This window comes from Penicillium pulvis (assembly GCF_028828015.1).
Source record: "Penicillium pulvis strain IBT 33274 chromosome Unknown contig_23_segment0_segment0, whole genome shotgun sequence".
Classification (NCBI taxonomy): Eukaryota; Fungi; Ascomycota; class Eurotiomycetes; order Eurotiales; family Aspergillaceae; genus Penicillium; species Penicillium pulvis.
The window spans coordinates 1,566,020-1,591,102 of NW_026643075.1; the positions used below are offsets into that span (position 1 = coordinate 1,566,020).

General features: G+C 48.8%; 11 protein-coding genes across 11 annotated transcripts; 7 read left to right on the forward strand and 4 right to left on the reverse strand.

The window, feature by feature from the left end:
* Positions 1-106: 106 nt before the first annotated feature.
* On the reverse strand, positions 107-1,339 carry N7503_004845 (alanine--glyoxylate transaminase; the record flags this gene model as incomplete). The annotated part of the gene is made up of 2 exons (XM_057064392.1): positions 107-1,178; positions 1,251-1,339. 2 exons carry the CDS (start codon positions 1,337-1,339, stop codon positions 107-109), a joined length of 1,161 nt encoding a protein of 386 aa, XP_056922135.1.
* Positions 1,340-2,560: 1,221 nt separating this feature from the next.
* Positions 2,561-3,358, forward strand: N7503_004846 (vacuolar protein sorting-associated protein 29; the record flags this gene model as incomplete). Its single annotated transcript, XM_057064393.1, has 4 exons — positions 2,561-2,617; positions 2,683-2,697; positions 2,752-3,165; positions 3,224-3,358. 4 exons carry the CDS (start codon positions 2,561-2,563, stop codon positions 3,356-3,358), a joined length of 621 nt encoding a protein of 206 aa, XP_056922136.1.
* Positions 3,359-4,027: 669 nt separating this feature from the next.
* N7503_004847 (polyadenylate-binding protein) lies at positions 4,028-4,806 on the forward strand (the record flags this gene model as incomplete). Its single annotated transcript, XM_057064394.1, has 4 exons — positions 4,028-4,102; positions 4,199-4,455; positions 4,522-4,609; positions 4,672-4,806. The coding sequence occupies 4 exons, from the start codon at positions 4,028-4,030 to the stop codon at positions 4,804-4,806; spliced, it is 555 nt and encodes a 184-aa protein (XP_056922137.1).
* A 693-nt stretch (positions 4,807-5,499) lies between these two features.
* Positions 5,500-8,905, forward strand: N7503_004848 (NEDD4 family E3 ubiquitin-protein ligase). Its single transcript, XM_057064395.1, has 10 exons — positions 5,500-5,731; positions 5,846-5,868; positions 5,960-5,998; positions 6,070-6,175; positions 6,245-6,378; positions 6,440-7,661; positions 7,712-8,005; positions 8,063-8,200; positions 8,250-8,645; positions 8,696-8,905. The coding sequence occupies exons 1-10, from the start codon at positions 5,712-5,714 to the stop codon at positions 8,793-8,795; spliced, it is 2,472 nt and encodes an 823-aa protein (XP_056922138.1). The 5' UTR covers positions 5,500-5,711; the 3' UTR covers positions 8,796-8,905.
* Positions 8,906-10,289: 1,384 nt separating this feature from the next.
* N7503_004849 (ferric reductase family protein) lies at positions 10,290-12,718 on the reverse strand (the record flags this gene model as incomplete). The annotated part of the gene is made up of 6 exons (XM_057064396.1): positions 10,290-11,276; positions 11,619-11,680; positions 11,763-11,962; positions 12,032-12,319; positions 12,383-12,423; positions 12,485-12,718. The coding sequence occupies 6 exons, from the start codon at positions 12,716-12,718 to the stop codon at positions 10,290-10,292; spliced, it is 1,812 nt and encodes a 603-aa protein (XP_056922139.1).
* Positions 12,719-14,093: 1,375 nt separating this feature from the next.
* N7503_004850 (uncharacterized protein) lies at positions 14,094-15,960 on the reverse strand (the record flags this gene model as incomplete). The annotated part of the gene is made up of 3 exons (XM_057064397.1): positions 14,094-14,898; positions 15,009-15,784; positions 15,841-15,960. The coding sequence occupies 3 exons, from the start codon at positions 15,958-15,960 to the stop codon at positions 14,094-14,096; spliced, it is 1,701 nt and encodes a 566-aa protein (XP_056922140.1).
* A 753-nt stretch (positions 15,961-16,713) lies between these two features.
* N7503_004851 (class I SAM-dependent methyltransferase) lies at positions 16,714-17,876 on the forward strand (the record flags this gene model as incomplete). Its single annotated transcript, XM_057064398.1, has 3 exons — positions 16,714-17,206; positions 17,291-17,420; positions 17,510-17,876. The coding sequence occupies 3 exons, from the start codon at positions 16,714-16,716 to the stop codon at positions 17,874-17,876; spliced, it is 990 nt and encodes a 329-aa protein (XP_056922141.1).
* A 293-nt stretch (positions 17,877-18,169) lies between these two features.
* On the reverse strand, positions 18,170-19,313 carry N7503_004852 (oxidase ustYa family protein; the record flags this gene model as incomplete). Its single annotated transcript, XM_057064399.1, has 5 exons — positions 18,170-18,293; positions 18,374-18,453; positions 18,534-18,562; positions 18,636-18,857; positions 18,923-19,313. The coding sequence occupies 5 exons, from the start codon at positions 19,311-19,313 to the stop codon at positions 18,170-18,172; spliced, it is 846 nt and encodes a 281-aa protein (XP_056922142.1).
* A 729-nt stretch (positions 19,314-20,042) lies between these two features.
* Positions 20,043-20,551, forward strand: N7503_004853 (uncharacterized protein; the record flags this gene model as incomplete). Its single annotated transcript, XM_057064400.1, has 2 exons — positions 20,043-20,485; positions 20,545-20,551. 2 exons carry the CDS (start codon positions 20,043-20,045, stop codon positions 20,549-20,551), a joined length of 450 nt encoding a protein of 149 aa, XP_056922143.1.
* Positions 20,552-21,411: 860 nt separating this feature from the next.
* On the forward strand, positions 21,412-22,637 carry N7503_004854 (uncharacterized protein; the record flags this gene model as incomplete). The annotated part of the gene is made up of 4 exons (XM_057064401.1): positions 21,412-21,579; positions 21,645-22,126; positions 22,190-22,272; positions 22,351-22,637. The coding sequence occupies 4 exons, from the start codon at positions 21,412-21,414 to the stop codon at positions 22,635-22,637; spliced, it is 1,020 nt and encodes a 339-aa protein (XP_056922144.1).
* A 1,083-nt stretch (positions 22,638-23,720) lies between these two features.
* Positions 23,721-24,567, forward strand: N7503_004855 (alpha/beta hydrolase; the record flags this gene model as incomplete). The annotated part of the gene is made up of 2 exons (XM_057064402.1): positions 23,721-24,155; positions 24,223-24,567. The coding sequence occupies 2 exons, from the start codon at positions 23,721-23,723 to the stop codon at positions 24,565-24,567; spliced, it is 780 nt and encodes a 259-aa protein (XP_056922145.1).
* Positions 24,568-25,083: the final 516 nt, after the last annotated feature.

Below are 25,083 nucleotides of genomic sequence, written 5' to 3' on the forward strand. Positions count from 1 at the left end.
TCAATGGCGGGGTGGAAATAACAGTCTATATGTTCAGGTCGTTCATTCAGTAGATTCTATCTGACACGTTTTACGTCATGTGCTTAATTTAATAACAATATGCCCTTTACAGTCCCTTGGCCTGCTTGGCCTCGGCAAGAGCCTCCTTCAGCGCAGACAAGGCCTTGTCAATGTCACCACGGTTGGCGTCAGTAACACTGACACCCATGTGACCGAAGCGAATGTAACGGGTAGCAATCTCCTTGTGCAGACCAGCTGCGAAGATGACACCACGCTTCAGCAGACCGGGAAGCACATCGGGAGGAGTCAAACCGTCGGGCAGGTACATGGCAGTCATGCCGTGAGCCTGGGCATCTGGGTTAGGAGCCAGCTGCTTCAAACCCAGCTGGGCAACAGCAGCCTTGACGCTGTCGGACACCTGGGTGTGGATAGCAAAGCGCTCAGCCATAGGGCGGGCGGTGATCTGGCTAAGGGTAGTGTGCAGGGCGTGGATGAGCTGAGTGGGAGGGGTAGCGAAGTACGAGGGCTTGTTGTTCTCGTAGTTGCGCATAATGGGCAGCCAGTTGGCAATAGAAGCGTAGTAAGAACCGGGAGGGGTCTGGCGGGTGGTGGCACGCTGAATGGCGCGGCCGGAGGTCATGACGATACTCAGACCAGGAGGGCAGCCGATAGCCTTCTGGCTAGCAGTGACGACAGCATCGAGGTCCCACTCATCGAAAGCGATCTCCTCCGATCCGACACTGCACACACCATCCACGATCACCAAGGTCTCCGGGCTGACCCGGCGGACGAGCTGAGCGATACTCTTGACATCATTCAGAACACCGGTGGAGGTGTCGACGTGGGTGAGGGTGATGAGCTTGTAGGTCTTCTCCTTCAAAGCCTGCTCGATCTGTTCCAGAGAGGGACGCTCGCCGATGGGGGCACGGAGCTGGGTGACCTGGGCACCGTATGTTGACAGGCATTGCTCGAAGGAGTCACCGAAGTAGCCAGTGTTCAGGACAAGGGCATTATCACCACGCTCAATCAGGTTGGAAGAGACGAGATCCCAGCCAAGGGTACCACTGCCGGAGATGATGAAGGGCTGCGCTGAGGGGTCGGTAGACTGGAACAGCTTGCGCGTCAGAGTCAAGGTCTCGCCGAAGACCTTGACGAAGCCGGGAGCCACATGGCTCTCACTATGAACAAAAGAATGTCAGTTCAACAGCACCCTATGAGTCAATGGAAATCGGGCAAGTGGAAGTACTCACGCGTAGTGGGCCATCGACTGCAGCACAGCATCGTCGAACTCGATGGGGCCCGGGATGAGCAAAGTGTTGTGAGGGGCTTGAGCAGACATGGTGGGCTTTGAGGGAGTAGAGGGGGAGTCTGGGATGGTGCGATCGAGGGGTTTATATTCGGTATCGTCCGGGGGTAGGGAGCTTCTTTCGGTCGAGAAAGGAGTGTTCAGGTTCGGCAACGGTAAGCGCTGGTCCAGGTGTCTGGCGATCAGGCTTAAACGTTGCTGCGTGGAGGGCGCCAGCTTTTCCGATTGCGGCGGGGCAGCCGCGGGGTACGTCCTTGGATTGGTAGTGATTGGAAGCTTGTGAATTCCCGAGGGAAATGCAAGTTCGGGATTCGCCGCCGAAGGGTGTTTTGGGCGGTTGGGATTGGCTGAGGACAGACACAGAGTTTAAATGTACCAAGCTGGTATTCGCAGCAAGGTCAACCAGAGATAGATTAAGGATTGTATTCAATTGAATGGTCCAAGGGGGAATAAGGATCTGGGGAGGGGTTATTTATGAAGGCAAGTGTTTCCTTCAAACCCCAACGAATTTGTCTGAAGGCGTTGCGGCCGGAGTTTGGCGGCCGGACCCTACCGCTTCGTCTGCGAGGAATGCCCGCGTCTACGCTGTAGACTCTGTTCTATAATCCGCGAAGAAGAAGATGTCTAGGGTGTAGCGTTCAATGGTTTTGATTTGTTATAGTATTCACTTCGGTTTTTGTTTAAATAGATATGCTAAATGGGGATACATTTATAGGTGGATTCTATATAATGCCCATACTATTTGTACTGTACTTTCGAATCAAGGGTGATATCTATACAAAGCAATAATACCCTAGATACTAGCAAGTACTAACCTACTAAGACCTTCAATTACCATGTAAATCATCGTCACATTCTCATCCTAATCATTTTCGTCCGATCATGCAGTCTCTTGTTTGCGCAGTAGTTCACTGTCCTGGCAATCCCCCGACCACATCACGGCGACCTCCGCAAAACTTTAGACGATTTCGGCGTCTTTATATTTCTCTATTGGACCAGTCAAGCCGACAATAATCGAGAGGTTCGGTCAGATGAGCCAATGTTCATTCGGAATGAAGAAGCGAACCTCGTCGGATGGCCATCCGACCTCCACTTACGATAAACTGATAGCAGGCTAACCGGATTCAGGCCATAGGGTATAGGGCCTGACGTGGCTTCCCCGCGAAGCTCCAGACCGTCTGCCTAACACGCGCATCTTGACCTTGCGCGATTGGAGACGCTTTGAGCTTTAATCTCTTGCCCCACCATTCCAGCATGACCGCCCGCCTGGTCCTGATCATCGGTGACTTGTTCATCCCCGACCGAGCCCCTGTGAGTACCCCATAAGCTCCATGACGTCTCCCCATCGACCGCATAGCTAATCCCATCTTCTATAGGATCTCCCGGCCAAGGTACATCCCGTCCATTGAAACGAACCTCCCGCTCACCACTAACACTGATTACAGTTCCGCAAACTACTCACTCCCGGGAAAATCGGCCAGATCCTATGTCTGGGGAACCTGACCGACCGCGACACCTATGAGTTCCTTCGCCAGGTAGCTCCGGACCTGCAAATGGTCAAGGGAGACTATGATGTGGACTCTCCCAACCTACCACTCTCGAAAATTGTCAATCATGGTAGCCTGCGCATAGGCTTTACCCACGGCCACACGGTTATTCCTCCAGGCGACGCTGATGCCTTGTTGATTGCGGCTAGGCAGATGGATGTGGATGTATTGCTCTGGGGTGGCACACATCGTTTCGAGGCATTCGAGATGGAGGGCCGCTTCTTCATCAACCCCGGCAGCGCGACTGGCGCAATGAGCTCAGGATACTGGCCAGAGGGTGAAGAACCCACGCCGAGCTTCTGTCTGATGGACGTAAGTGACAACCCTCTGATTGTATCGCGGTAATACAATACTAAGCTGAACGAAACAGATCCAAGGCGATGTCCTGGTGCTGTACGTCTACCAACTCAAGACGGATACTAATGGCGTCGAGAACGTGTCGGTTGAGAAGGTTTCCTATCGCAAGAACCACGCCCCAGCCCCCGTATCTGCCCCAGCCTCGTAAATGGCGTTAACATATCCCATCCCTCCATCTTCTTGACCCTTGTATATAGTCTCCATGTTTCCCGACCCTCCTGTTTGCTCTTCAGCTTGGATTCCATGCTTCCTCATCCGGCTCTTCGATACCTTGAGCTAGTGCAATTGACTCAATCCCCACATAAATGATATCCATGTGCATTTCCAAGCTCTTCTATAGATTATTGCTATTCTTTCATTCCTTCGCCACTATTATGCAGTCTTAATCCCAACGGCCTTATCAAATTAAGTGATAGCACAGGTAGAAATTCGAGCAGTGCACCTATCCATTGGAATTACCATGGAAATTCAACGTGTTCAGCTGAAAGGCGTCGATTTTTTAATGGTTGATACAAAACAAAGCCACCCAATCCTGGGCCGACCGCGCTAGTCCCAAAACAGCAAACCTCAGTGATTTCCAAATGAATAATCCCATCGCGCCTCTCCACCCCGCAAAGATCCTCAGTGAATCTGGCTTCACGCTTCCATTCTATTAAGTTTATAGGGTTTCCCACATACCCTCTATCTCTACGAATCCGGATTCTTACCCGGATATCTCCCGCGATTCTCGTCGTTCATTCACTCGGCGCCCAATAGCTCCCGCTACTCCAACATCGTTCCTCAGCTTTTCAAGCTACCACCCACACTCCCAGACACAATGGCGACCGAAGGACCTGAACCAACGGAGGTTATGGAGGAGCAAATCCCGCATGAGGAGGGCGGCGAAGAGGAGGTGCGTATTGCGATACCCCATCCTCGTGCGATGAGCTTGCTCCAACGCAATTCAGCTCCGATCCGAACATGGCTGACATGAGATTACTTTGTACAGGAGGAGATTGCGGCCATGAAGAGGCGCGTTGCCGAGATGGAATCAGATGCAGCGAAGCTGCGTGAGATGCAGACTGCACTTGATCAGCAATCTTCGGACTTGGCAGAGAACAAAGAGGATATCGATGCACGGAGTATCTTCGTTGGCAACGTGGACTACGGCGCTTCCCCTGAAGAGATCCAGGCACACTTCCAGAGCTGTGGCTCCATCAACCGGGTGACCATCTTGCTGGACAAATTCTCCGGCTCGCCCAAGGGGTACGTTTGATAGTCTATTCAACCGTCGCAAACTTTCGAGGCAATATGACTGATGAGTGATTATAGCTACGCTTACGTGGAGTTCGCCGAGCCCAGTCTCGTGGCCCAGGCTTTGGTTCTGAACGAGAGTGTGTTCCGTGGTCGTAACCTCAAGGTGAGTTTCATATCTGGCTATATTTGACCCCTGTGCACTGTACTTACTTAGGTGTCCAACAGGTTACCCCCAAGCGGACCAACTTGCCGGGCATGACCCGCGGTCGTGGCCGAGGACGTGGTGGTCGCGGTCGTGGACCCTTCCGAGGCACTCGTGGAGGCTACCGGGGCCGGGGACGTGGCTTCGCGCCATACTAAAGCGTGTGGCTGTGAGCTAATAGTTTCTTTTCACTCTCCAAGAGCCCACTTCTTTGCCATCCAGTAAAGATAGGCCGGGAGTACCCCCACTCCGAGCTTCCCGCGCGACTAGGTCCAAGTCGTCCAAGTCGAGTACAGAGATGAAATTGGCTTTCTGGCGGGATTAGGAGTGGGATTGGAGTTGGGGGTTTTTATTATTTTAAACGGATATGTACAATAACTGGACAATCCAACGAGAGGATTTAGCTGAGATACTCTCGGCGCATTGTGTAATGGATATTTCGTCAGAATTGACCAAGTAAAGTACAATGGACCTGTTATTTGGAGCTCATTCTGGGCTAAATAAAGTCGCTGCCTAGTTCGCTCTATATCGCGCGCTAAAACGCCCATGACTTCCCTGTTACATAGTGGGAAAGTACCTACAGTCATAACTAATCATCTCTCATCGCCACCCGCCCGCTTTGCGGTCGAAGATTACGTACACTACAATCTCTACCTCTGAACCATGTTAAACAGTGAAAGTAGTAAACGAAGGAAACACGAATTCATAAAAGTAAAAAAGGAAATCTAGTCTATAGGCGATCTCCCGTGCTCAGCCCCATGAAGTATCGGGAAGGTATCTGGCTCGTAGTTAATACGTAGCGGGAGTACTTACGCCATACAATCCCGCGAATGAATTACGCCCAACCCTTCCCTCTCCTCTTCCCTTCTCCTCCTCCAAAATCTCCATTCCACACACCCCTCTCCACGAACCACTTTCTATCACCTCGCCCGTGATCTTGAATCTGGTGGATTGGCCCACGCTGCGATTCCGCCCCTCCCTGGATGCGCGCGCCGTTTTCATTTTAGGCTTGATTGATCGGCCTCTTCGAACCGGTGTGCTGTGAAAAGCAACCAGGGCCACCATGACATCCAATCTGCCACCGTACGTCTTTAGATCCCCTCCCTTTCCTATCTGATGATTTGGAACATCAAAGATCCGAAGAAATTTCAAATCTTTCCATTTTACTTTTCCAATGCTAACCTACCAACGTTACAGCCAGCCAAATCTCCGAGTCACGAGTAAGATTGCCTTGGTTGCTCATCTGCGCAGGCGGGACATTGCGGGGCTTGGACCTGAACCTGAAAACTAACATTCTTTGATCACTTGCAGTCATCGCGGCGGACGGTCTTTACAAACGCGATGTTTTCCGTATGTGATCCCCCCTTTAGATGATGGCTGGTGGTTCGGCCCCAAGCGGGGTCGACTGACGTCTTGTCTAGGATTCCCCGATCCATTCGCCGTGGCTACGGTAGGGGGCGAACAGACCCATACGACTTCGGTGATCAAGAAGACTTTGAATCCTTACTGGAATGAGCCCTTCGACTTGTACGTGATGGTGCCCCACTTGGTCGGGAGATCGAGGAGACGTTATTAACGGCTCGATTGTGGATATAGGAGAGTCAACGAGGATAGCATTCTGGCGATCCAGATCTTCGATCAAAAGAAGTTCAAAAAGAAGGACCAAGGCTTCCTTGGTGTCATCAATGTTCGGATCGGAGATGTCATTGATCTTTCCATGGGTGGTGATGGTACGTGATGGTGGGACTGGAATGAAGCCGCGATCGGGACTAACGCTCACCTTCCCAACAGAGATGCTCACTCGCGACCTCAAGAAATCCAACGATAACCTTATTGTCCATGGAAAACTGATCATTAACCTATCTACCAATCTCACCGCTACACAACAGTCTCAGCAAAATGGAGGTGCTCATCGCCCACCCAACGCGCAATCCTCCACCTCGAGTGGCCTCGTTCCACAAGTCGCATCACCGTTACCCCCACCGTCGGGCGGTCCCAGTGCTGCGGACGGTCTGCCCGCTGCCATGTCCAACGCATCGCTCAGCAACCGTACGCCTTCGGCTGCTGTTTCTCCAGCCCCTACCGGCGCTCCACCTAGTGCCAGTGCGGCATCTCGTACCAACCTGAGCTCATTTGAGGACAGCCAGGGCCGCTTGCCCGCGGGCTGGGAACGAAGAGAAGATGGCTTGGGACGGACCTACTACGTGGATCACAACACGCGGACTACTACATGGTCGCGTCCTTCTGCAAACTACACTGAATCTGCCCATCGCAGCCAGCGCGAAGCCAACATGCAGCTGGAACGTCGGGCCCATCAAAGCCGAATGTTGCCCGAAGATCGCACTGGCACTAGCTCTCCGAACTTGCCAGACCATCAGCCGCAAACACCACCACCCCCGGTAGCAGCTCCATCGGCCGCTCCCCCAGGACCCCAGGCAAATGCTGTTTCAATGATGGCAACGGGAGCTACCACTGCAGGCACTGGCGAGCTTCCACCAGGATGGGAACAGCGACACACCCCCGAGGGGCGGTCATATTTTGTTGACCACAATACCCGCACCACAACCTGGGTCGATCCTCGTCGCCAGCAGTATATTCGCATGTATGGCCAGAACCAGAACCAGGGCGGAAATAATACCACCATTCAGCAACAGCCCGTTTCACAACTGGGTCCTCTGCCCAGTGGATGGGAAATGCGACTCACGAACACTGCTCGTGTGTACTTTGTGGACCATAATACCAAGACCACTACTTGGGACGATCCTCGTCTACCTTCGTCTTTGGATCAGGGCGTGCCACAGTACAAGCGTGACTTCCGCCGCAAGCTGATCTATTTCCGCTCGCAGCCCGCCCTGCGGATCATGTCAGGCCAATGCCACGTCAAGGTCCGTCGTAATAATATATTCGAGGATTCTTACGCGGAGATCATGCGACAGAGCGCGTCCGATCTAAAGAAGCGCTTGATGATCAAGTTTGATGGCGAGGACGGTCTGGATTACGGTGGTCTTTCTCGGTATGTTCAGCGTAATTCATGTGTCGGTGTTCAAAGCTAACAGTCAACAGTGAATTCTTCTTCCTCCTCTCTCACGAAATGTTCAATCCCTTCTACTGTCTGTTCGAATACTCCGCCCACGATAATTATACCCTGCAGATTAATCCCCACTCTGGCGTCAATCCCGAACATCTCAATTACTTCAAGTTCATCGGCCGCGTGGTTGGCTTGGCCATTTTCCATCGTCGTTTCCTGGACTCTTTCTTCATTGGAGCATTCTACAAGATGATGCTTCGGAAGAAGGTCACTCTTCAAGACATGGAGGGTGTTGACGAAGATTTACATCGCAACCTAGCATGGACTTTGTGAGATTGACCAAGACCTTACCCTATGTATTTGCACCTAAACTGACAATTTGCTAGGGATAATGACATTGAAGGAATTGTGGAGCTTACATTTTCTGTTGATGATGAGAAATTTGGCGAGCGTCGCACTATTGATTTGATACCCGGTGGCCGGGATATTCCCGTCACCAACGAGAACAAGCCACAGTATATTGAGTAAGTCATCTTATCCCTGGATATGTTGTGCTCGAGCTAACGTGTGCAGGTTGGTTACCGAGTGGAAGATTGTCAAGCGTGTGGAAGAACAGTTCAATGCTTTCATGTCTGGCTTCAACGAGCTTATCCCGCCAGACCTTGTGAATGTGTTTGATGAGCGCGAACTAGAGTTGCTTATTGGTGGTATCGCTGATATCGACGTGGATGATTGGAAGAAGCACACGGATTACCGTGGTTACCAGGAGCAGGATGAGGTTATTCAGAATTTCTGGAAGATTGTCCGCACCTGGGATGCGGAGCAGAAGTCGCGTCTTCTCCAGTTCACTACCGGAACTTCGCGTATTCCTGTGAACGGTTTCAAGGATCTTCAAGGATCTGATGGACCCAGACGCTTCACCATTGAGAAGTCTGGCGATCCTAATGCCCTCCCCAAGTCTCACACCTGGTATGTCTTCTAAATTATCCAACCATCTACATCTACTAACAGCTTTTCAGCTTCAACCGTCTGGATCTCCCGCCTTATAAGACCCACGACGCCCTTGAGCATAAGATGTCCATTGCAGTAGAGGAAACTCTTGGATTTGGACAGGAATAGATGCCCGTCATCCTCTGCCATAAAATGCAGGAAATTCCATGAAATCCATTGCTACCATCTCAGCTCTAGTAACTCACTCCCACCTAAACACCGCATGTCACTTTTTCCATCACGCCCACTCTCACATCTACCTCTCGTTTCATACCTCAATTGTCCATGTCTATTGTAGCGGTGGTGCTGCCCAACCAGAACTTTATCTCGTTCTATCCAATCGTTGCTTCCCGGCTCCCGGATTCGCCTCCAGGCCTTTGATCATGCAGACCAAATTCGTTTGTCATTTTGGTCCTATCACTTGCTTTGTTTGTTTCTGTGCTTCGGTGGCGCTTCTAGCTTGTATATAGGTATCTGTATCATCGTGTGATCACGTCAAGCTGAATTTATCCTCGTTTTTGACGGGACACTCTGTCTTGTTGCCAATTCCGTACCTGTTCCATAACCTCTCAATACCGATTCATCCCTACACCACCCTTCCTTGGCAGGGTGTAACCAAGCCGGCTGTGCAGACCACTAATGCAAAGATGGGGATCATCATACAGGAAACACGATATGGTTCGTCAGAACCATGGCGCCCCGCACGGAATATACGTCAATGGCGCATTTAGATTGCTAGGTCATCGTCTCGGCACACCGTTCCCGTTTTCCGATGTATTTTTAGAAGCTCTGCGATTTCGGAGTTGTGATTGAGCTGCAGAAGTGGATTGCTCGTGTCTTCATTTCGGCATTTATCTGTGAGCAAAAGTACGTGGGCGAATGAACTAAGCCCGGCTTTCTCGGGATCAGAAGTTTGGTGCCGGGTGCCGGGTGGAGCCAGCTTGGTATATCCGTGGGGATTACACCCCAACGCTACTTGACGGTAAACTGGGCGCCGAGAATGGCTACCTGGGACGCTGTTTTTGGCGCCCTTTTTACCGGGATCTAAGTCATCATTGAACCACGCGATACCGACTAACCTACTTTTCTGATCTGCCTAGGGAGCAATCAGAGGGCACCTAGGGAGCACTCAGGAACTACTCAGGGGGTACTCAATCAAAATAAAGCATCATCATATGGAATATTTGACTAGCTTCGCCAGTAATGGAGAGGCACATTCATCTGGAAATTAACATGCTCATTCCCAAGGGACCGAAAGGAGAAACGTGCCACTAGCATGTCCTTCAAGGGAATAAGAGATCTCCCAAGCAAAATAGCACATATCGTAACTTGAAGCTATGCCGTCAGTCACGGAGTCAACTTCAGCAGTCATCACTGCAAAGCGGACTCTGTCCATTCTTCTTTTTGGACGCAAAGTTGTCAGTGTGATTTGTCTATGACCATATTTTCCAGCAGCTTTGATGATGAGGGTATTCATCGCCTCTGACTAGTATCATAGTATAAATAGAGCTCAATAGACGTCTTCTGAGTAGGCCTGTGGACACGACATTCCCCCCGTCCTGCTATATTCGAATATTGCCTCTGTCTATCTATAACATTAGATCTGCTTTCACTCACGAACATTCACCAGCCGAATGGAGCCAAGTGGAAGTCAACCGCAGCTTGCCCATCATTTGAAGACTCGACGAAGGAGAGGCGTATGTCGTGGGCCATGGTAGCTGGTCCACAGCCGACAAGTGCGAGCTTCTTCTCCCCGGAGGAGCGGAGAGTTTCAATTTGGCTTCCAACGACATCGCTAATTATCGGTCTTCCGTGCACGAATGTTATTTTGAGAGTTGTGGTGTCCGTATTGGTAGAAACCTCCTCGGAGGGCGCTTTCTCGGTCGCAATGTGGGAGTTTGATGAAGACGATAGAGAGATAACGGTATCCATCTTCTTCGTATTCTCACTGAGTTCGGCACGATGTTCTGGTCTTGATGACCCATCATCCGAATTCATCTTGGAAGGCACCGTGAGGTACACATCCAGCGATACCTCGATATCTGTTGATGCAAAACTGGCTTCCCAAGTCGCCATGTAGCGCTCATAGACAAATTGATAGAAGGCGGGGCTCTTCACAGCCCACACTATCTTGACCCTCTTGACCTTCTGGTCAATATGCTTGCCACTTTTCACCAGATCAACCAGGTCTTGCATATATGATGTTGCAACCGTGATACCTGCCCCGCCAATAACGAAGAGAGCGGTTTCAGAATTCCATGGGTGAAAATCAGAGCCATACGGGCCCTCAACAAATAGGCAGGCTTTCCTTGCAGCCAATGAAGCGCCCATCTCGGATCTTTCAGGACGGACTAGTTGTCCTCGTAGTCTCGAAGTAAAGCCATTTTGCACACTGATTAGGAAGATGAGCTCGGTATAGGACTCTTCCGTCGTGTTCACCGTATTCCAACCGCTCAAAGTAAATGGGTGACTTTCCCAGAATTTGAGAGACCGCCACCCATAAACATAATAGTAGCTCCCGGGACGAGGAGAGACAATCCGTCGGACTCGTGTCTTCAACTGGACAACATTCGCGTCGTGATTGTACTCCGCAGAGGAATATAATGCAAACTTATTCCAAGTCAAGACTTTGAATATTCTTACCAATCTATCAAAAGACCAGACAGCAATACACGGCCAGATGAAATTAACATAGTCGGGTCCATCAACAGGTAGATGACTGGATACGTATGGTTAGATATGCATTTGCAATGCGATCTTGGAAAAGAACTCACTACCACAGCCCAACAAGACAAGCAACAGCAAAGCTTTGATGAACGAGCAAGAATAGATCGTAGACTGACTTCCTAATTGGTGCGCTTGCGAAAAGAGTCGTCAAAATTATCGAGCAAGCAGCCCGTCAAAGGGGTTTAGCCAGTATCTCGAAACATAATGCTGGGGGGGCTGTCTTACAACAACGCCCATATACCAGTCGACGTCCTTCCAAAGCGGAAGGAAATATTCTGTTCCAAGCTCTTCCAATCAAAAGTCAATTATATTCACCTCCACGAATGAATCTCAATTTACCTTTGTATTGGTAAATGCAAACTGCCATACCATGCAAGAATATCTCAATGGCACACGCCCTCCCTATCCAACGATGGAAGGTGTTGAACGTGGCGAAATCCCAGCCTGTTACCCATAAGAGGATGTTATTTCGAGTCGCGAACAGCCACATGACTGGCAGGTTGTTGATCACTAGTGCACCCGCTCTATCCCCAATATAGCGCCATAACTGTGTGGACTTCTTGGTGAAACTGGTGAATCGAGGCAGTCAGTGTGTATCCTTTCGGATAAGTTTTCCACAGTGGTTATTCTGGTCTTACTAAAGGTTTTCCGAGAATGCACTATAGTCCGCGCACATCAGGACTATACTGATAATGAAGTATATCGAAATGATGATGGCTTGTAGTCTCGGAGTGGAAAACATGCTGAAAATTCTGTTTCTTCTCTTGGTTTTGAAGATCGGTGGCACGGCCAAGTATTTGTCGATGAAGCCCTGAAATCCCGTTATTGTTTTCGACTGAAGGATAGATGAGTCCATCAGGTATCGAATGAAGTTATGAATGGTACTGAAGAGGACGATAATTCCCCAGAAACCGACTATCGCATAGCTGTGATTTCGTAAATGTTACAGAAAGCGTGGGAAAATAGATGAGTGGATTTCGATTATTTACCCGTAGTTGTGTCGCTTCGTTCTTTGATCCTCCCAGTCAAACTAAGTACCATTTAGTATTGATTAGATGAAAAGGCATCTGCGTGGATATCATGCCACTTACGATAGTCTGATATCCAATCTGAAAGAGATCTGGATCAACCGAGACAGAGGTATTAAACTCAGCACCCAGTTGTGTATCCTCATAGGTGAGAATGGGCCAAGATTTCACCTCAGATTCTGTGACATTGTCGATAATAGACCACGGGAGAAGTTTCGTTCCTCCGTCCAGCTCGCAAGCCTCATTGAGGCCGTTCCATCCTTCCGAAAGTCCGCTGTCCGAGCAGTACTCTCGCATGCAATTGAAGGTTGACTTAACCTGGAGGACATTCCCACACAAAGATCCGTAATAGTCCTCAAGAGCACTGATTCCCGAAAAGCCGATATTGGAAACTGTGGTTTGACATCCAGTTGCACAAACAGTGTTCAAGTTGGTTTTGACTGCCGCAGCTGTGGCCTGCCATAGGCAGAGGGCGAAGAGAATTGAACCCATTGCAGGATTTTGAATTCTGAAAGCACCGTGAAGCAGAATAGAGACAAGACCACAACTGCGTTCATAACAGGAAAAACGGCCAGTGGCACGATCATCGATGATTGATTACATAGCTCTTATTAATTTCAAATTCTCCCCACAGAACTGACAAAAGAGTAATTTAATTCCACCGCGCTGTTCTCGTCAGGAACGCCAAAGTATAAGCCAAGATCTGGAAAGCCCAAAGCTGGCTATGATCTGCAGATTTTCATGTCTCACAGCCCATTCGGGGCGTTGAAAACTGAATTCTTCCTATCAGATCGGCATGTATGAGGGCATCGGGGAATTTACTTTCGAATATGGAGCAGGGTCCAGCTGCATAGCCTCAATAAGGTGGGCCGGTGGACAAGAAGCACGGCGAATGGAGCTTAGGCAGGTTGTTTATGCTTTCGTGTTTGGTTGAAGATCCTCCCATATGCCGGAGTTGTAATGCAACTCAAGACACGACCTAGTTGGTCGAGTTATCAGATTAGATTGGATCTGACAACTTTTAGAAGATTGACGAGTTTATTGACACGCCCAGTGCGTATTTATTTATCTCGATGACAGGCCAGCAAGCAGCCCTCAGGATCCGAGAACGGAGTACTGCAGACGCCAATTCTAGCTATGGCGCTTGGCATCTTGGCTTTCTGCAGCTTCTGGGAATATTGGGGGTGAAACATCCCCATTCGGGACCATTGCGATTCCTCAGCGCTGCTATTCGTTTTTCCACTAACCGGACGAGTGAAATTCACGCATCTGAACCCTGTTCAGGGTTCTTTCCGAAGCAGAATGATAAAGTTTTGAGAAGGATTGTGTGAAACGAATAGGCTTCCTTGGCTAATCTGATCCGAAATTTGAGTTTAATTGGTTCTCCAACGTCGCCAAGTTTATTTAAGATCCACTCGTTCTTGTATCCTGGCGGGAACAAAAAATATCTCGGAGTGACATGAATGTCACCGAAATGGCATGGTAGAAAGAATTCCCAGCAGCTGTCATAAGTGAAGCAAACCACATAGAAACTTTTTTTCTATAGTTCTGTTGGCATGTTTCCTTTCTAAGAACAATTCTAAATTGTAAAAACTCAACAGACCGAAATTAATCTAAGAACTGTCTTGAATCATCCTCACGTATCATATTTTTCATGCCGGTCATTATCATATCATTTGCCGCTCTTTTCAACAAGATGTTTCTCCGCCCATTCCGCATTAATTCCCCGATAATCGCCACTGGTATAGCATTCAAACACCTCCTTTCGCATTCCCGACTTCCTCCAGTATCTCAAACCCAGATCCCTCATTAACATATCAAGATACGGAACCGAATCGAAAACAGTCTCAGGAAACCATGCAGAAAACCCCCACGGATAACGGAGTTTCCCAAACCGGCTCAGTAATGCAGTTTGCTCGTATATATTCTCCGTCTGTATCTGGATTTTTTCATGGAGATAGGCGTATACCCATAAAGCTTGGACTTCGGCGACAGTAATATTGGCTGTACTGTGAAACATCTTGATATAGGCGAGCGAGTGAGTCGATTTCGATGTGAGGTTTGGTGGAGCAATGCCACGGTATAATCTCAGTGGAGTGATATTTGGCTCGTATGGGAGTTTAGCAGTGGGAGGATGACGAAGATAGGGGAACTTGCTGAGAATTGTATTTTCAGCAATCTGGTCGAGGTAATCCCAGAGGATTTCTTGTTCGGTGGTAAGTGCGTTGGTCGGTACTGGAAGTCCGAGGGAAGCGTCTAATCCATCTGGCTTGTATTTCATTGTTGGGGCAACACTCCAGCCTGTGATCGCAACTAAAGCGTCAGTCTGGATGGTTGAGTTGTCTGTAAAATGAATGGTGCCAGAACCGGATAGGTGGTCGATGTCCTGTTTGAGGACCTGCACCTGTCCGGTGCGGATGTAGTCGTGGATATCGGAAGGATAATTCAGAATCCCAATCCGGGCATTCCAGAACAAGCTTCATTGATGATATGTTAGCACTGGCTCTTCAGAGTGTATTGTAGGCCTCGTGGCTTGTATCACCTTTCTGTTGGCTCCAGATGTTTTATTGACGCTTCCCTTCTGTACCCGTTCACTTCTATCGTGTCCATTCTCATCTTTTCCCAGAAATGATGCACCAGGAACCGACCTACTCTAGTGCCATGCAAGAGACGTCTGATCCAACTGAAACCATCGTTGTCACCCCAGATGCAAGGACTGAACCAGGAATAAAAACGGGTCGTCCCCAAGCTCTCCAGCTTCGCTCGGATCCAACCAACATTCACCCAGGGCAACATCATCCACACCGCGCCACCTCCAGACTTGCGAACCACCCACTCAACCTTCTTCCCATGGGATGCCATTAGATGCACTGCGTCGTACCCAGACTTTGATGCTCCGATCACCGTCACAGACTCAACTTTGGGATCTGATGCTAGCTCCGCCCCCTTGTCTAGCAGTCGAGTGTGGCTGATAACGGGCCTTTCAAAATCCTGCAGTCCAGGAATTGAGATAGGTCTCGGAGTGGACGCCAGACCGCTACAAATGATTAAATTCTTGCATTTGTATGTCGCAAGTCGGTGTTGCGCAGCGTGAGTGGTTTCTGCACTCAGTTTCCAGCCGCTGTCCAGCTGCTCTACCTCGAGCACATTGGTGTTGAATCTGACCCGTCGGCGGATATCAAAGTGGTCTGTGAGATCGCAGAGGTAATCGTGCATAGTAGCGCAGGGAATATGTTCACCATCGCGGACACCGTATTTTGCGTCCATGGGAAAGTCAGAGAACTCATACGAGCCATGGACATTATTGGTCTTGAGGCCCTCATAGCAGTTTTCTTTAGCCCAAACACCGCCCAATGTCGCTCGCTAATCGAGGTCAGTTATGCCCATCCAAAGCCAATCGCGGAAAACTTTGACAGTACCTTTTCGATTAGGATGAGGTTTATTTGGGGAGATAGTTCGATGTATGTCTTTGCCGCCGCGAGGCCTCCCACCCCGGCCCCGACTATTATCACGTCAACCGATTCCTGCTGAATCTCCATGTTATTTGTTGCTTTGGTCGTAGGTTCAGATATTTTCAACGTGGGGGCTGTTTGAAATCTCTTTTCCCCGCTCCGACCAAGCGTCTCTTTGCATCTGCTTACGAGTGCTATCTGCAGGCCCATTGGCCTTAAAGCACAATGGGGCGACCTGCATGATAATATGACAAGATCATTGGTTAGATTCGTATCAAATATTGATCACAATCAGGCCTCGGGGAGACTAACCGACTTATTACTAATTTGTATGCATGGGCTCACACGCTGAAAGCCGCAATAGACACGTGGAGTAACCAAATCACTCATTTTGAGTAGATTATTTTGATCTCTGAAAGCTAGTGCCAGTAATGCGTGAATAGTTCAATGATAGAACCTGTTCAAAGAGGCTTTTCGGCCAGCTATCTCTAGATTATTTAGCTCCCCCTCCATCGAAAACAGAGATTGACGTATAGCCACGGCAACTGACTTTAACAAGCTATGATCTATGGTTTAACTCTTGAAGAGTACTCCCAAAGCTGCTCTCGGCCCTAGATTGGGTCTTCAGCGCTACAGAGTTGTCCAGCGGATACCACACTAGTCACATTTTGATTGCAACTTGCTATCAAATTAACACTGGTAATGCGTATGAACTATTTTAGTACTAGCGAGGAGTGGGAGAAAGTACTATAAAGCGGGGTGAGCCCCTCGCTCGCTTTTACTCTCATGAATAATCATACAATTTCATTTGCCCAGAATCCATTGTTCATTTACTTCGAGATGTCTACGGCGCAATCGGAAGACACGACTTATATTCTCTCCCACCGTTCGAAGCAGGCGGTAGAACATGAGAGGTTAAATAGACAACACAACCTCATTCAGCAGACCTTCCTCAACAATCAGCTCATACATCCCACCATCGCCCTTTCTTCCCTACAGGGTGGAATTGCCGATGTCGCCTGTGGAACGGGTATCTGGCTCGAGGAAATGGCCCACGCGCTCTCGCGCCTTCATACCCAAGCAAATCTCAAAAATGAGGAAGGGGTAAAATCCTCCTTGATTTCCATGCCACAGTTCGTTGGCTTTGACATGAATGCAGCGGCATTCCCCGAAAACCCCGCCGCGGGTATCCAGCTTGTGCAGCATGACTGTACCGAGCCCTTCGACGCCAGCTACCTCGGACAATTTGATCTGGTAAATATCAGAGGCCTGGCGTACGCAGTTACGGAGGAGAAGTTTGCCCGTGTCCTTGAGAATGTCTCATATCTACTGAGTAAGATCTCACCTTCCCAAGATCCAATCTCTGCTCAAATCTTGATTTCAAAATTTTGACTTTATTTTTTCGCTGCACCTTCAGAGCCAGGAGGATACCTGCAATGGACAGAAAGTGAAATTAGCCTTTTCAAGTTCTTCCCAGAAACACCAGACTTGCTGGAATCCAGGAAAGTCATCGACAGCGAAAGACGAGCTCGTGGGCTAGTACCCTAGTGAGTGATCCGGCCTTAATATTTTTGTTTCGCTTGCAACTTTCCTTGATCTTCTTTTGCTATTTCCATTAACTTTCTCTTCTCCATAGTCTACCCCATTTTATGCTTCAAAGTACCCTGTCGCTAAAAGGGGAAAACGAGAAACAAGTTCTTGACATTCTTCACTTCAATCTACGCCCCGGAGGATTTTGTCAGGACCACGTCAGCACTGAAGTGAAACTCCAATTTTCTGAGATTCTCACTGAATCTGTCAACCTGTTTTTGCAATCTGCTCTTATGAGGATGGAACAACAAGATAATCAGACACAGAATGTGATAGCAGAGGAGAACGAAGCTCACCAGGGCCAATTGGATCAATTACAAAGGTTGAAGTCATCTGTAAGCGAGGTACTCGCAGATGGAGGTGTCAAAATGGGTGGGATTTTCCCTCATCTTGTTGCGCAGAAAAATGCTTGAGGGCTTGAGGAATGTTAGAAAGATACATACAAACCTAGAACGGGCGTTGATGCTCTGCAACTGTCATGAAGACTGTAGATTGAAAATGATGGCATTGTAGAACCACTTATATGCAAAGTATCAAAAAGTGCAGGGCTAAAGCTTCTGTTTATGAGATCTTGTCCCTCTTATCAAAAAGACAAAACTTGTCATGGGTGAGATATGTTGATCGGTCCTCGTTGAAAAGATAACGAAGATTTGAATTGGACTTGATTGATCTCTTGAAGGATAGATTACCGATTTCAATAAGATACTTAAGGTGGTGTCTGCTTCTCTGGCGCACCAGGGAGACGCTCAACTCCGTGTTCTGGTGTCGTATAGAGTTGATGTTCACCGACCCACTTTTTCAATGCGCGGAAATCTCGACATTGATGATGCCTGTAAATCAAACCCAAAAAATCAGTAAGCCTTCAACTACATGATACTAACAGAGCGCAGAGGAGAAGTGGAGCACATACACATTGAAGTCTGGGAAGGGGTCTTTATGACCTTCCACCCAGATATACGTCAAAATCCCGGCGTCCGCATCGCACATCAACTAAAGCATAATACATGTCATTAGCTGAGCCGATTTCTGAATTTCGTTGGGCATGCGGCTCAAAGACGCTTTCCACTCACCTTTTGCCGTAGAATATCAATGCAATGATCTGCAACCATTGAAATGTCAGTTTGGATCTCCATCTGTTGGCATGCCGCCCGAGTGTTCTATACACCACTTACCAAGATGGAATCGCAGGATCTCGGGGCTATCTTCCCACGGTCCCGGTTTGTCCCGGTAATAGTCCTCATAACTCGCTTGGCGGAGCATATTCAGACAATGCAGCTGATGCAAAGCCTCCACCGAACCCATGTACCCGCCACCGATTTCATCCGCCAATTTGACTGAATATTCGGATGCGTTGATACGGCTAAATGTCTCTTCATCAACGTTGATAACACCGCCTGGGTTAGATTCTAATTTAGCTTATGCCAATTCAGCCACCTAGCGAGCGGGGGATTGAATTTACCATCAGAAAAAGTGATATCATCCCATCCTTCGTCAATTGCAGGACTTGCTGGCCCCTTGTACCGATTTTGCTTCGCAAAGCTGCCGTCAAATTGTTCAATATGCCCTGTGCCCACCTGAGATATCAAGGCTGGTGAGTAGATGGGGATATAATCGTTGCATTGACTGATAGGGGCTTGGCTGTGACGAGTCACTGTGGCCCAAAGGTAAACGGAAGCGAATAACAAGATCAAAGTCCAGAGACCCAAAAAGAAAAATCCGTTGATTTGATAACGGCTCCATCGTGATTGCCTCTCACCAAAACCTTTGGTATCTTCGGTGAAGCTCTCCTCGTCGGAGCCCGATATGAGGCGTTCCTGGCTTTCTCTGTTCTCTGAGTATAATGTCGCCATTATCATGGCGATTGTGGAACAAACAAAAGAAGAGGTACCCGTAGACTCCGGTAGCGAACAAGGATGAGGGCTCTCCTCATATGCGTAGTTTAACTCTGGGGCTCGTTTGGCCCCTACATGACGATCAAACAATCACGCAACCAGACATTCTGGTCCAATCTAGTAACGCATGATGCATACATAGTAGCTTTTCACTATTCAGGCAGTATTTCCGAGGATGCTGTCTTGAATAAGGCCCCCAAGTACTACGTCAGATGAAATAGGCTAGCGTACGCCGGTCAGGATGATTTGACTCGACATCCTCAATCCTCCCGGCCGCCGCCGAGGATGTGGCGCTCACAGAAGGATTCAAAGTGCAGCTGCCCGCCTAAGGGGCGTATGCATTGCATTACTTGATGCATGTAACGTCAGAAACCCCAGCGCCAATGCACTTATCAACACGCAAACATTTGAGGGGTTCGCAACCTGGACCCGATCAAGCATCACATGCTCTGCAGCGGGAAAGCCGATCACGAATGGGCTAAAAGAGGGGGCTAGCTTGATACGGAGAAAGATATGGTATTTGGAAGTTGAAGCCTTTATATATAGAAAAAAACATTGTTTTGCTCTTCCAGCTGCTCTTTCCCACCCGAGTTTCTACTTATCTACCTTGCCTTTTTGCAACCCCACCAGCAGCAAATTCAATAAGATACAGACAATTTTAGTTTTGACCTCCGAGCATATTCCAAAATGCGTACTTCTCTGAGCGCACTCATGGTGCTTGCCACCTTGGCCAGCCTTACCGGCGCAGTCCCTATGGCGGTCTCCTCAAATCTGGTGGAAAGAGATGCGTCCAGCGCTGTGCTGAACACTCGTTTCCTCACCTACGAGGATGCCATCAACAAGAGATACGTCATTGAGGAGCGCGATGCCTCCGGAGCAGTGCTTAATACTCGCTTTCTTACGTACGAGGATGCTGTCTCTAAAAGAGATATCGCCGTGCTGAACACTCGGTTCCTGACCTATGAAGATGCTATCAACAAGCGATACATTGTCGAGGAGCGTGACGCCTCCGGCGCTGTACTGAACACTCGCTTCCTTACACACGAGGATGCAGTCAGCAAGAGAGACGTTGAAGAGCGCGATGCCTCCGGTGCTGTGCTCAACACCCGCTTCCTCACCTACGAGGACTCGTACGTTCAACAGTTATTTGCCCCCCAACCTGTGAACAATAATACTGACTAGAGAACAGAGCCTAAGCCGAGGCGCTCTTGATTTCAACTGCGCCGCCTGAATGCAGCTCAGCTGCAGCTTCGTGGCAATACGAGATGCAGGGTAGGGGCAGGGGTAGAGGGGGAGTGGAGCAGGATAAGGGGGCCATTCTGTTTCCAGCGTCGTATTTTATGAAGTAGATCCAATCGCATTCTTTCCAATTTCAGCTCCCCGCGTCCCAAGGTTCGCTTAGGCAAATTCTCATTCCCACAAACCCTGACGGGCCGCTCCCGCCTCCACAACCAATTGATCCTACTATACTTGATTACTGTGGGTCCTCCTAGTGCGCGATTTATTGGAATGTGCATTGTAATCTGCAGGGTCAGACACAAGGCTGCCTTTGGTTGAATTTCATTTGGTCTAGCTTTAAAGTTGTGTCACCAGATACGTAATACCCCAATCAGGTCAATGGTGTACTCCGCACGCGCCGAACTTCCAAGGTTGAAGGATTTGGACCTCTGCAAGCCACCAGCCCCGGAAACCCTGTGGCAAACACCAACCCAAAATACGTACGTCTTTCTGTCGTGATGTCCGTGGTGCGTCGCATTCTGCAGTCTACATAATATTTGGCCCCATTTTAGCCTCCTTTACGGTATTATATGGCGATTCCATGGGACCATGCTGCATGGGGGGCCATACTTCGTAATGATACTGTAGGTACACTCAGTCGGACGCCCGAGGACCCTTGCCCGTCTATTTACGTGCTTGGCCCCCACATAGCTAGACTTCTGTTATCATCGTTCTTCATAGCTAGTGCCTTGCAACAAGATGAAGAGGGTGGTTGATTCTCGTTGCCCCGAAACTCTTTCCCCCTCAGCGTCGCGTTGCTACCGTCTGAACAACCATCATGTTGTACAATAAAGATGAGGCCATTACCGGGACGGCCAAGGTGATTATCACTGTCACTACAATTTTAGGCGTCCTTGCCATTATATCGGTTGCACTCCGTATTAAAGCGCGTGTATACTCCAAGCTCTTTTTGGGCGTGGACGACTATCTCGTTATTATCTCCCTGGTATGAACTCAACTACTTCCCATAGCCTTATATCAATCTGGCTAATACTTATATTTAATTGCCAGGCTCTGTCCTGCGGGATCAGCATCCTCTTCAATTACACAGCCGCCGTGACTGGGGTGGGCGACCCCAAGTTCGAGCCCACCCTGGAGACCACGATCTTCGCGCTGAAGATGGTTTTCGCCTGTGAGAATACTCAAATAGTTATAATGGGGCTGATTAAGATATCTATCCTGTGTTTCTACCGGCGTATTTTCGGCATTTCACGCAAGTTCGTCATGGCCAGCAATGTGCTCATCGTGTTGATTTCTACTTTCACATTGGGCATTTTGCTGTCGGTCATCTTCTCGAAATGGCCTGTTTACCTTCAATGGGATCCAACCGCTCCATACAACATGAATGCATCGGCAGTGCTCATCTGCTACGTCGTTGGAAATAGCCTGTTCGATATTTTAACACTGTCTCTTCCAATCGCGGCCGTGCAGACATTGCAGATCAACCAGTCAAAGAAGCTATTCATGACGGTGATCTTTTCCCTGGGAAGCACGTAAGTATATACTTTCTTGAGCTTTGCCTGAGACAAGAGACTGACTATAAGAGGGGAAATCAGATGCATGGCAGCGTCCCTCGTCCGACTCTACTACGCCGTAGCATGGTCTAGGGTGACTCCGACTGCTAACAGTCTATTTGAATGTATATTTCACTTCCATTATTGAAATACCCATCATCTTCAGATTCATATCAGCTAACGGGTATTCACTTTCACTTTAGCACCCTTTATCTACAACATCCTCTGGGCACTTATCGAACCACCCGTCTTCATCCTAGTGGGCTCCATGCTTACAATAGGGCCCTTGCTACGGAATATGCGAGGACCCAAAGAATGGATCCGGCTCATCAGCACTAAATATGGGCGGTCAACGAAATCCTATGACACATACAATGGGTCTCAAACACATGGCTCGTCGGAAGTTCCTAAGTACAACAATCCCAAGAACAATCCGGAAAATAACGTGTCTCGCGTGTCTTCGAGTGAGATGGAGCTTTTGTCTGTTTGAAATTAGAAACTCGTTCTGCAATGGTGGGATTGACCATTAGTGGTTGGCTATAGGCTCTATAGTACCATCTGTTCACTCTATTATTTCTTAGTTTGTGCGTTCCATGACTGGATGGAGTCTCAGATCAGAATACATACATGTGTAATGATCTATTGCCTTATCTCATCAAACAAAAGGAATGCATTGGTGAATCCTAAGCTTGTTCATTTCTTGTAGGAACTTTGGCATGATATTGTATCATCCCATCCGACTTCGCTACCTAGCCTAGTGTATTGGCGAAACAAAATACATCTAATTGGTGCAATACAAAGGTCGTTCTATCTAAGGGACTGTCGCAACAGAAAAAGCGGCTACGACAGTTTCAGATCCTCAAGCGTTCATGCTCTCTCTTTTCCTCATTTCTGGCATGCTGACAGCATGTCCGCCGAGGTTTGACATTTAATACATCCTAGCGGTGCACTATAGAACTCTGTCTGTTGTATTGCTTGTTTCTGTCGACTCTCAACCCGTCTTTCTGCCAGACTTGCCTGCCTTGGTCTCTTTTCAGTTAGAAATCAGCTCCAATTCAGTATTTGGAATGCTTTCTTCTCAGCTGCATGACCACATTATCGGCCTCTGGGCTTCAGGGATCCAATAATGTCCACATGATCGACAAGCATTTTGGGGCGCACATGGAACCGCTGAAGCTCAACAAAGAGAATTCTGCAGTCAGCATTTCTACTGCCTGGCCTTGCAGTGGGACTGGCCACAAGGTGAGCGGGCCCGCGTATCGTGTCCATATTTTGTTTGGGGGCCCACGCATGGATGGTCACATTTGGGGGCCAAAGGCTACGACCCACGCCCTTAACGCGCCCCGGGACAGATCCAGTCTTCCAGACTTACCATTCCAGTATCATTTATCATTCAAAAAAGGCGCACACTAACAAATTCGTCTGTTCAGGGGTGTGAAAGGCGTCGTGACTTCGCAGGGGTTCCCCTCTTTAAACATAAATACGCACCACAAACCCCTCTTGCTTTGCAATTACTTCCTATCACTCAACTCATTCATCATTGCTATCCATTGCTTCATCCCGTGCAAACAAAATGACAGGCTCCATTGAAAAGAAAAAGCCCGTCTTCGTCCTCGTGCCCGGTGCCTCTCAGAATCCAGCACAATATGGCTACCTACTCCACCTCATTCAGTCGGCCGGCTACGGAGCTTCCACCGGCTTACTCCCTAGTATTGGCGCTCAAGGGACTGTGACTGCAACGGATGATGCTGATTATATCCGCGACAGGCTGTTGTTGCCTGTGCTGGATGTTGGTAATCACGACGTGATCTTGATCAGTCACTCATACAGCGGTATGCCCGCCAGCGCGGCTGCTCGGGGCCTTGGTCCCGCCGACCGGGCCGCTGAGGGTAAAAGTACCTCAGTCCTGGGTCAAATCTTCCTTGCAACCATCTTGCCCCGCGGTGGAGATAATTTGAGTGTCATTGATGGATTTGGTGGGAATTTGCCTCCCCACATGTACAAAGATGTATATCACCCTTCCCTCTCTCTTTCAACCCATTGAAACTAACCACGTCGTCTTTGATGTCTGAAAGGAAAAGGAAAACCTTCTCAAATGCGACGATCCCACACCCCCTCTCTTTTATGACGTGGAGCCTATCCTCGCTGAGGCGGCTACACAAGGCTCCCTCAGCCAAGGATTGACTTCATTCTCAAGCCCCTGTCCTGAGGCGAGCTGGCACACCGATCCCTTCCGTAACCGTGTCGCCTACATCTACACCCTCAAGGATCACGCTGTTCCCTACGAGGCGCAGGTCGCCATGGTGCAGGCTACGGGAGTAGAGTGGATCACCCGCGAGATCGCCAGTGGTCATAGCGCGCAGCTATCCAACCCCAAAGAGCTTACCAAAATTCTTCTAGAGTTGGCTGAGCAGTGGTAATAGGTGTTGGAAACAAAATCACAATTGAGATAGGTTTTCGAGGATGGTCTAGATCATTTTGTTAGTTAGATACGAAGACAAAATGAAGAAGCAATTTGATTTCAAATCAAGACTACCGCAACCCCTACGAACGATTGTTTGTCTCTCCAAGGGTAACAGAGCGAAGACCAATGACCGCAAAAGAAGATCGCTGCAGTGGGGGACACGGGATGAATACAAAGAAACACAGAAAGCACTAGCCTGAAATTAACTTAGCCACGGCTCACATTTGGGGGCCGATTTGTCTGTCTAGCCCAGGATGTCTTGGGCACGTATCTGAGCAGAGGCCAATGGTTGGAGGCGCGATGTGGACAGGGATAAGCACCATAATTGAACTTGAACTTAAAGCCAATACACTGGTAGGTAAGTCAGAATACGAGTAATAATTTCGACGCAGGGAGGAGGGTCTTCCAGGCAGATCTTGGCTATAAAGAAGCAATTTAAGCTAATTTTGTCCATCTATGGTGGTACAGATAT

Coding starts and splice junctions, on each gene's coding strand:
- N7503_004848 (XM_057064395.1), top strand. CDS start 5,712: ATGACATCCAATCTGCCACC. Junction 5,732..5,845: donor ATGACATCCAATCTGCCACC/GTACGTCTTTAG, acceptor CCAACGTTACAG/CCAGCCAAATCTCCGAGTCA. Junction 8,646..8,695: donor CTCCCCAAGTCTCACACCTG/GTATGTCTTCTA, acceptor ACAGCTTTTCAG/CTTCAACCGTCTGGATCTCC.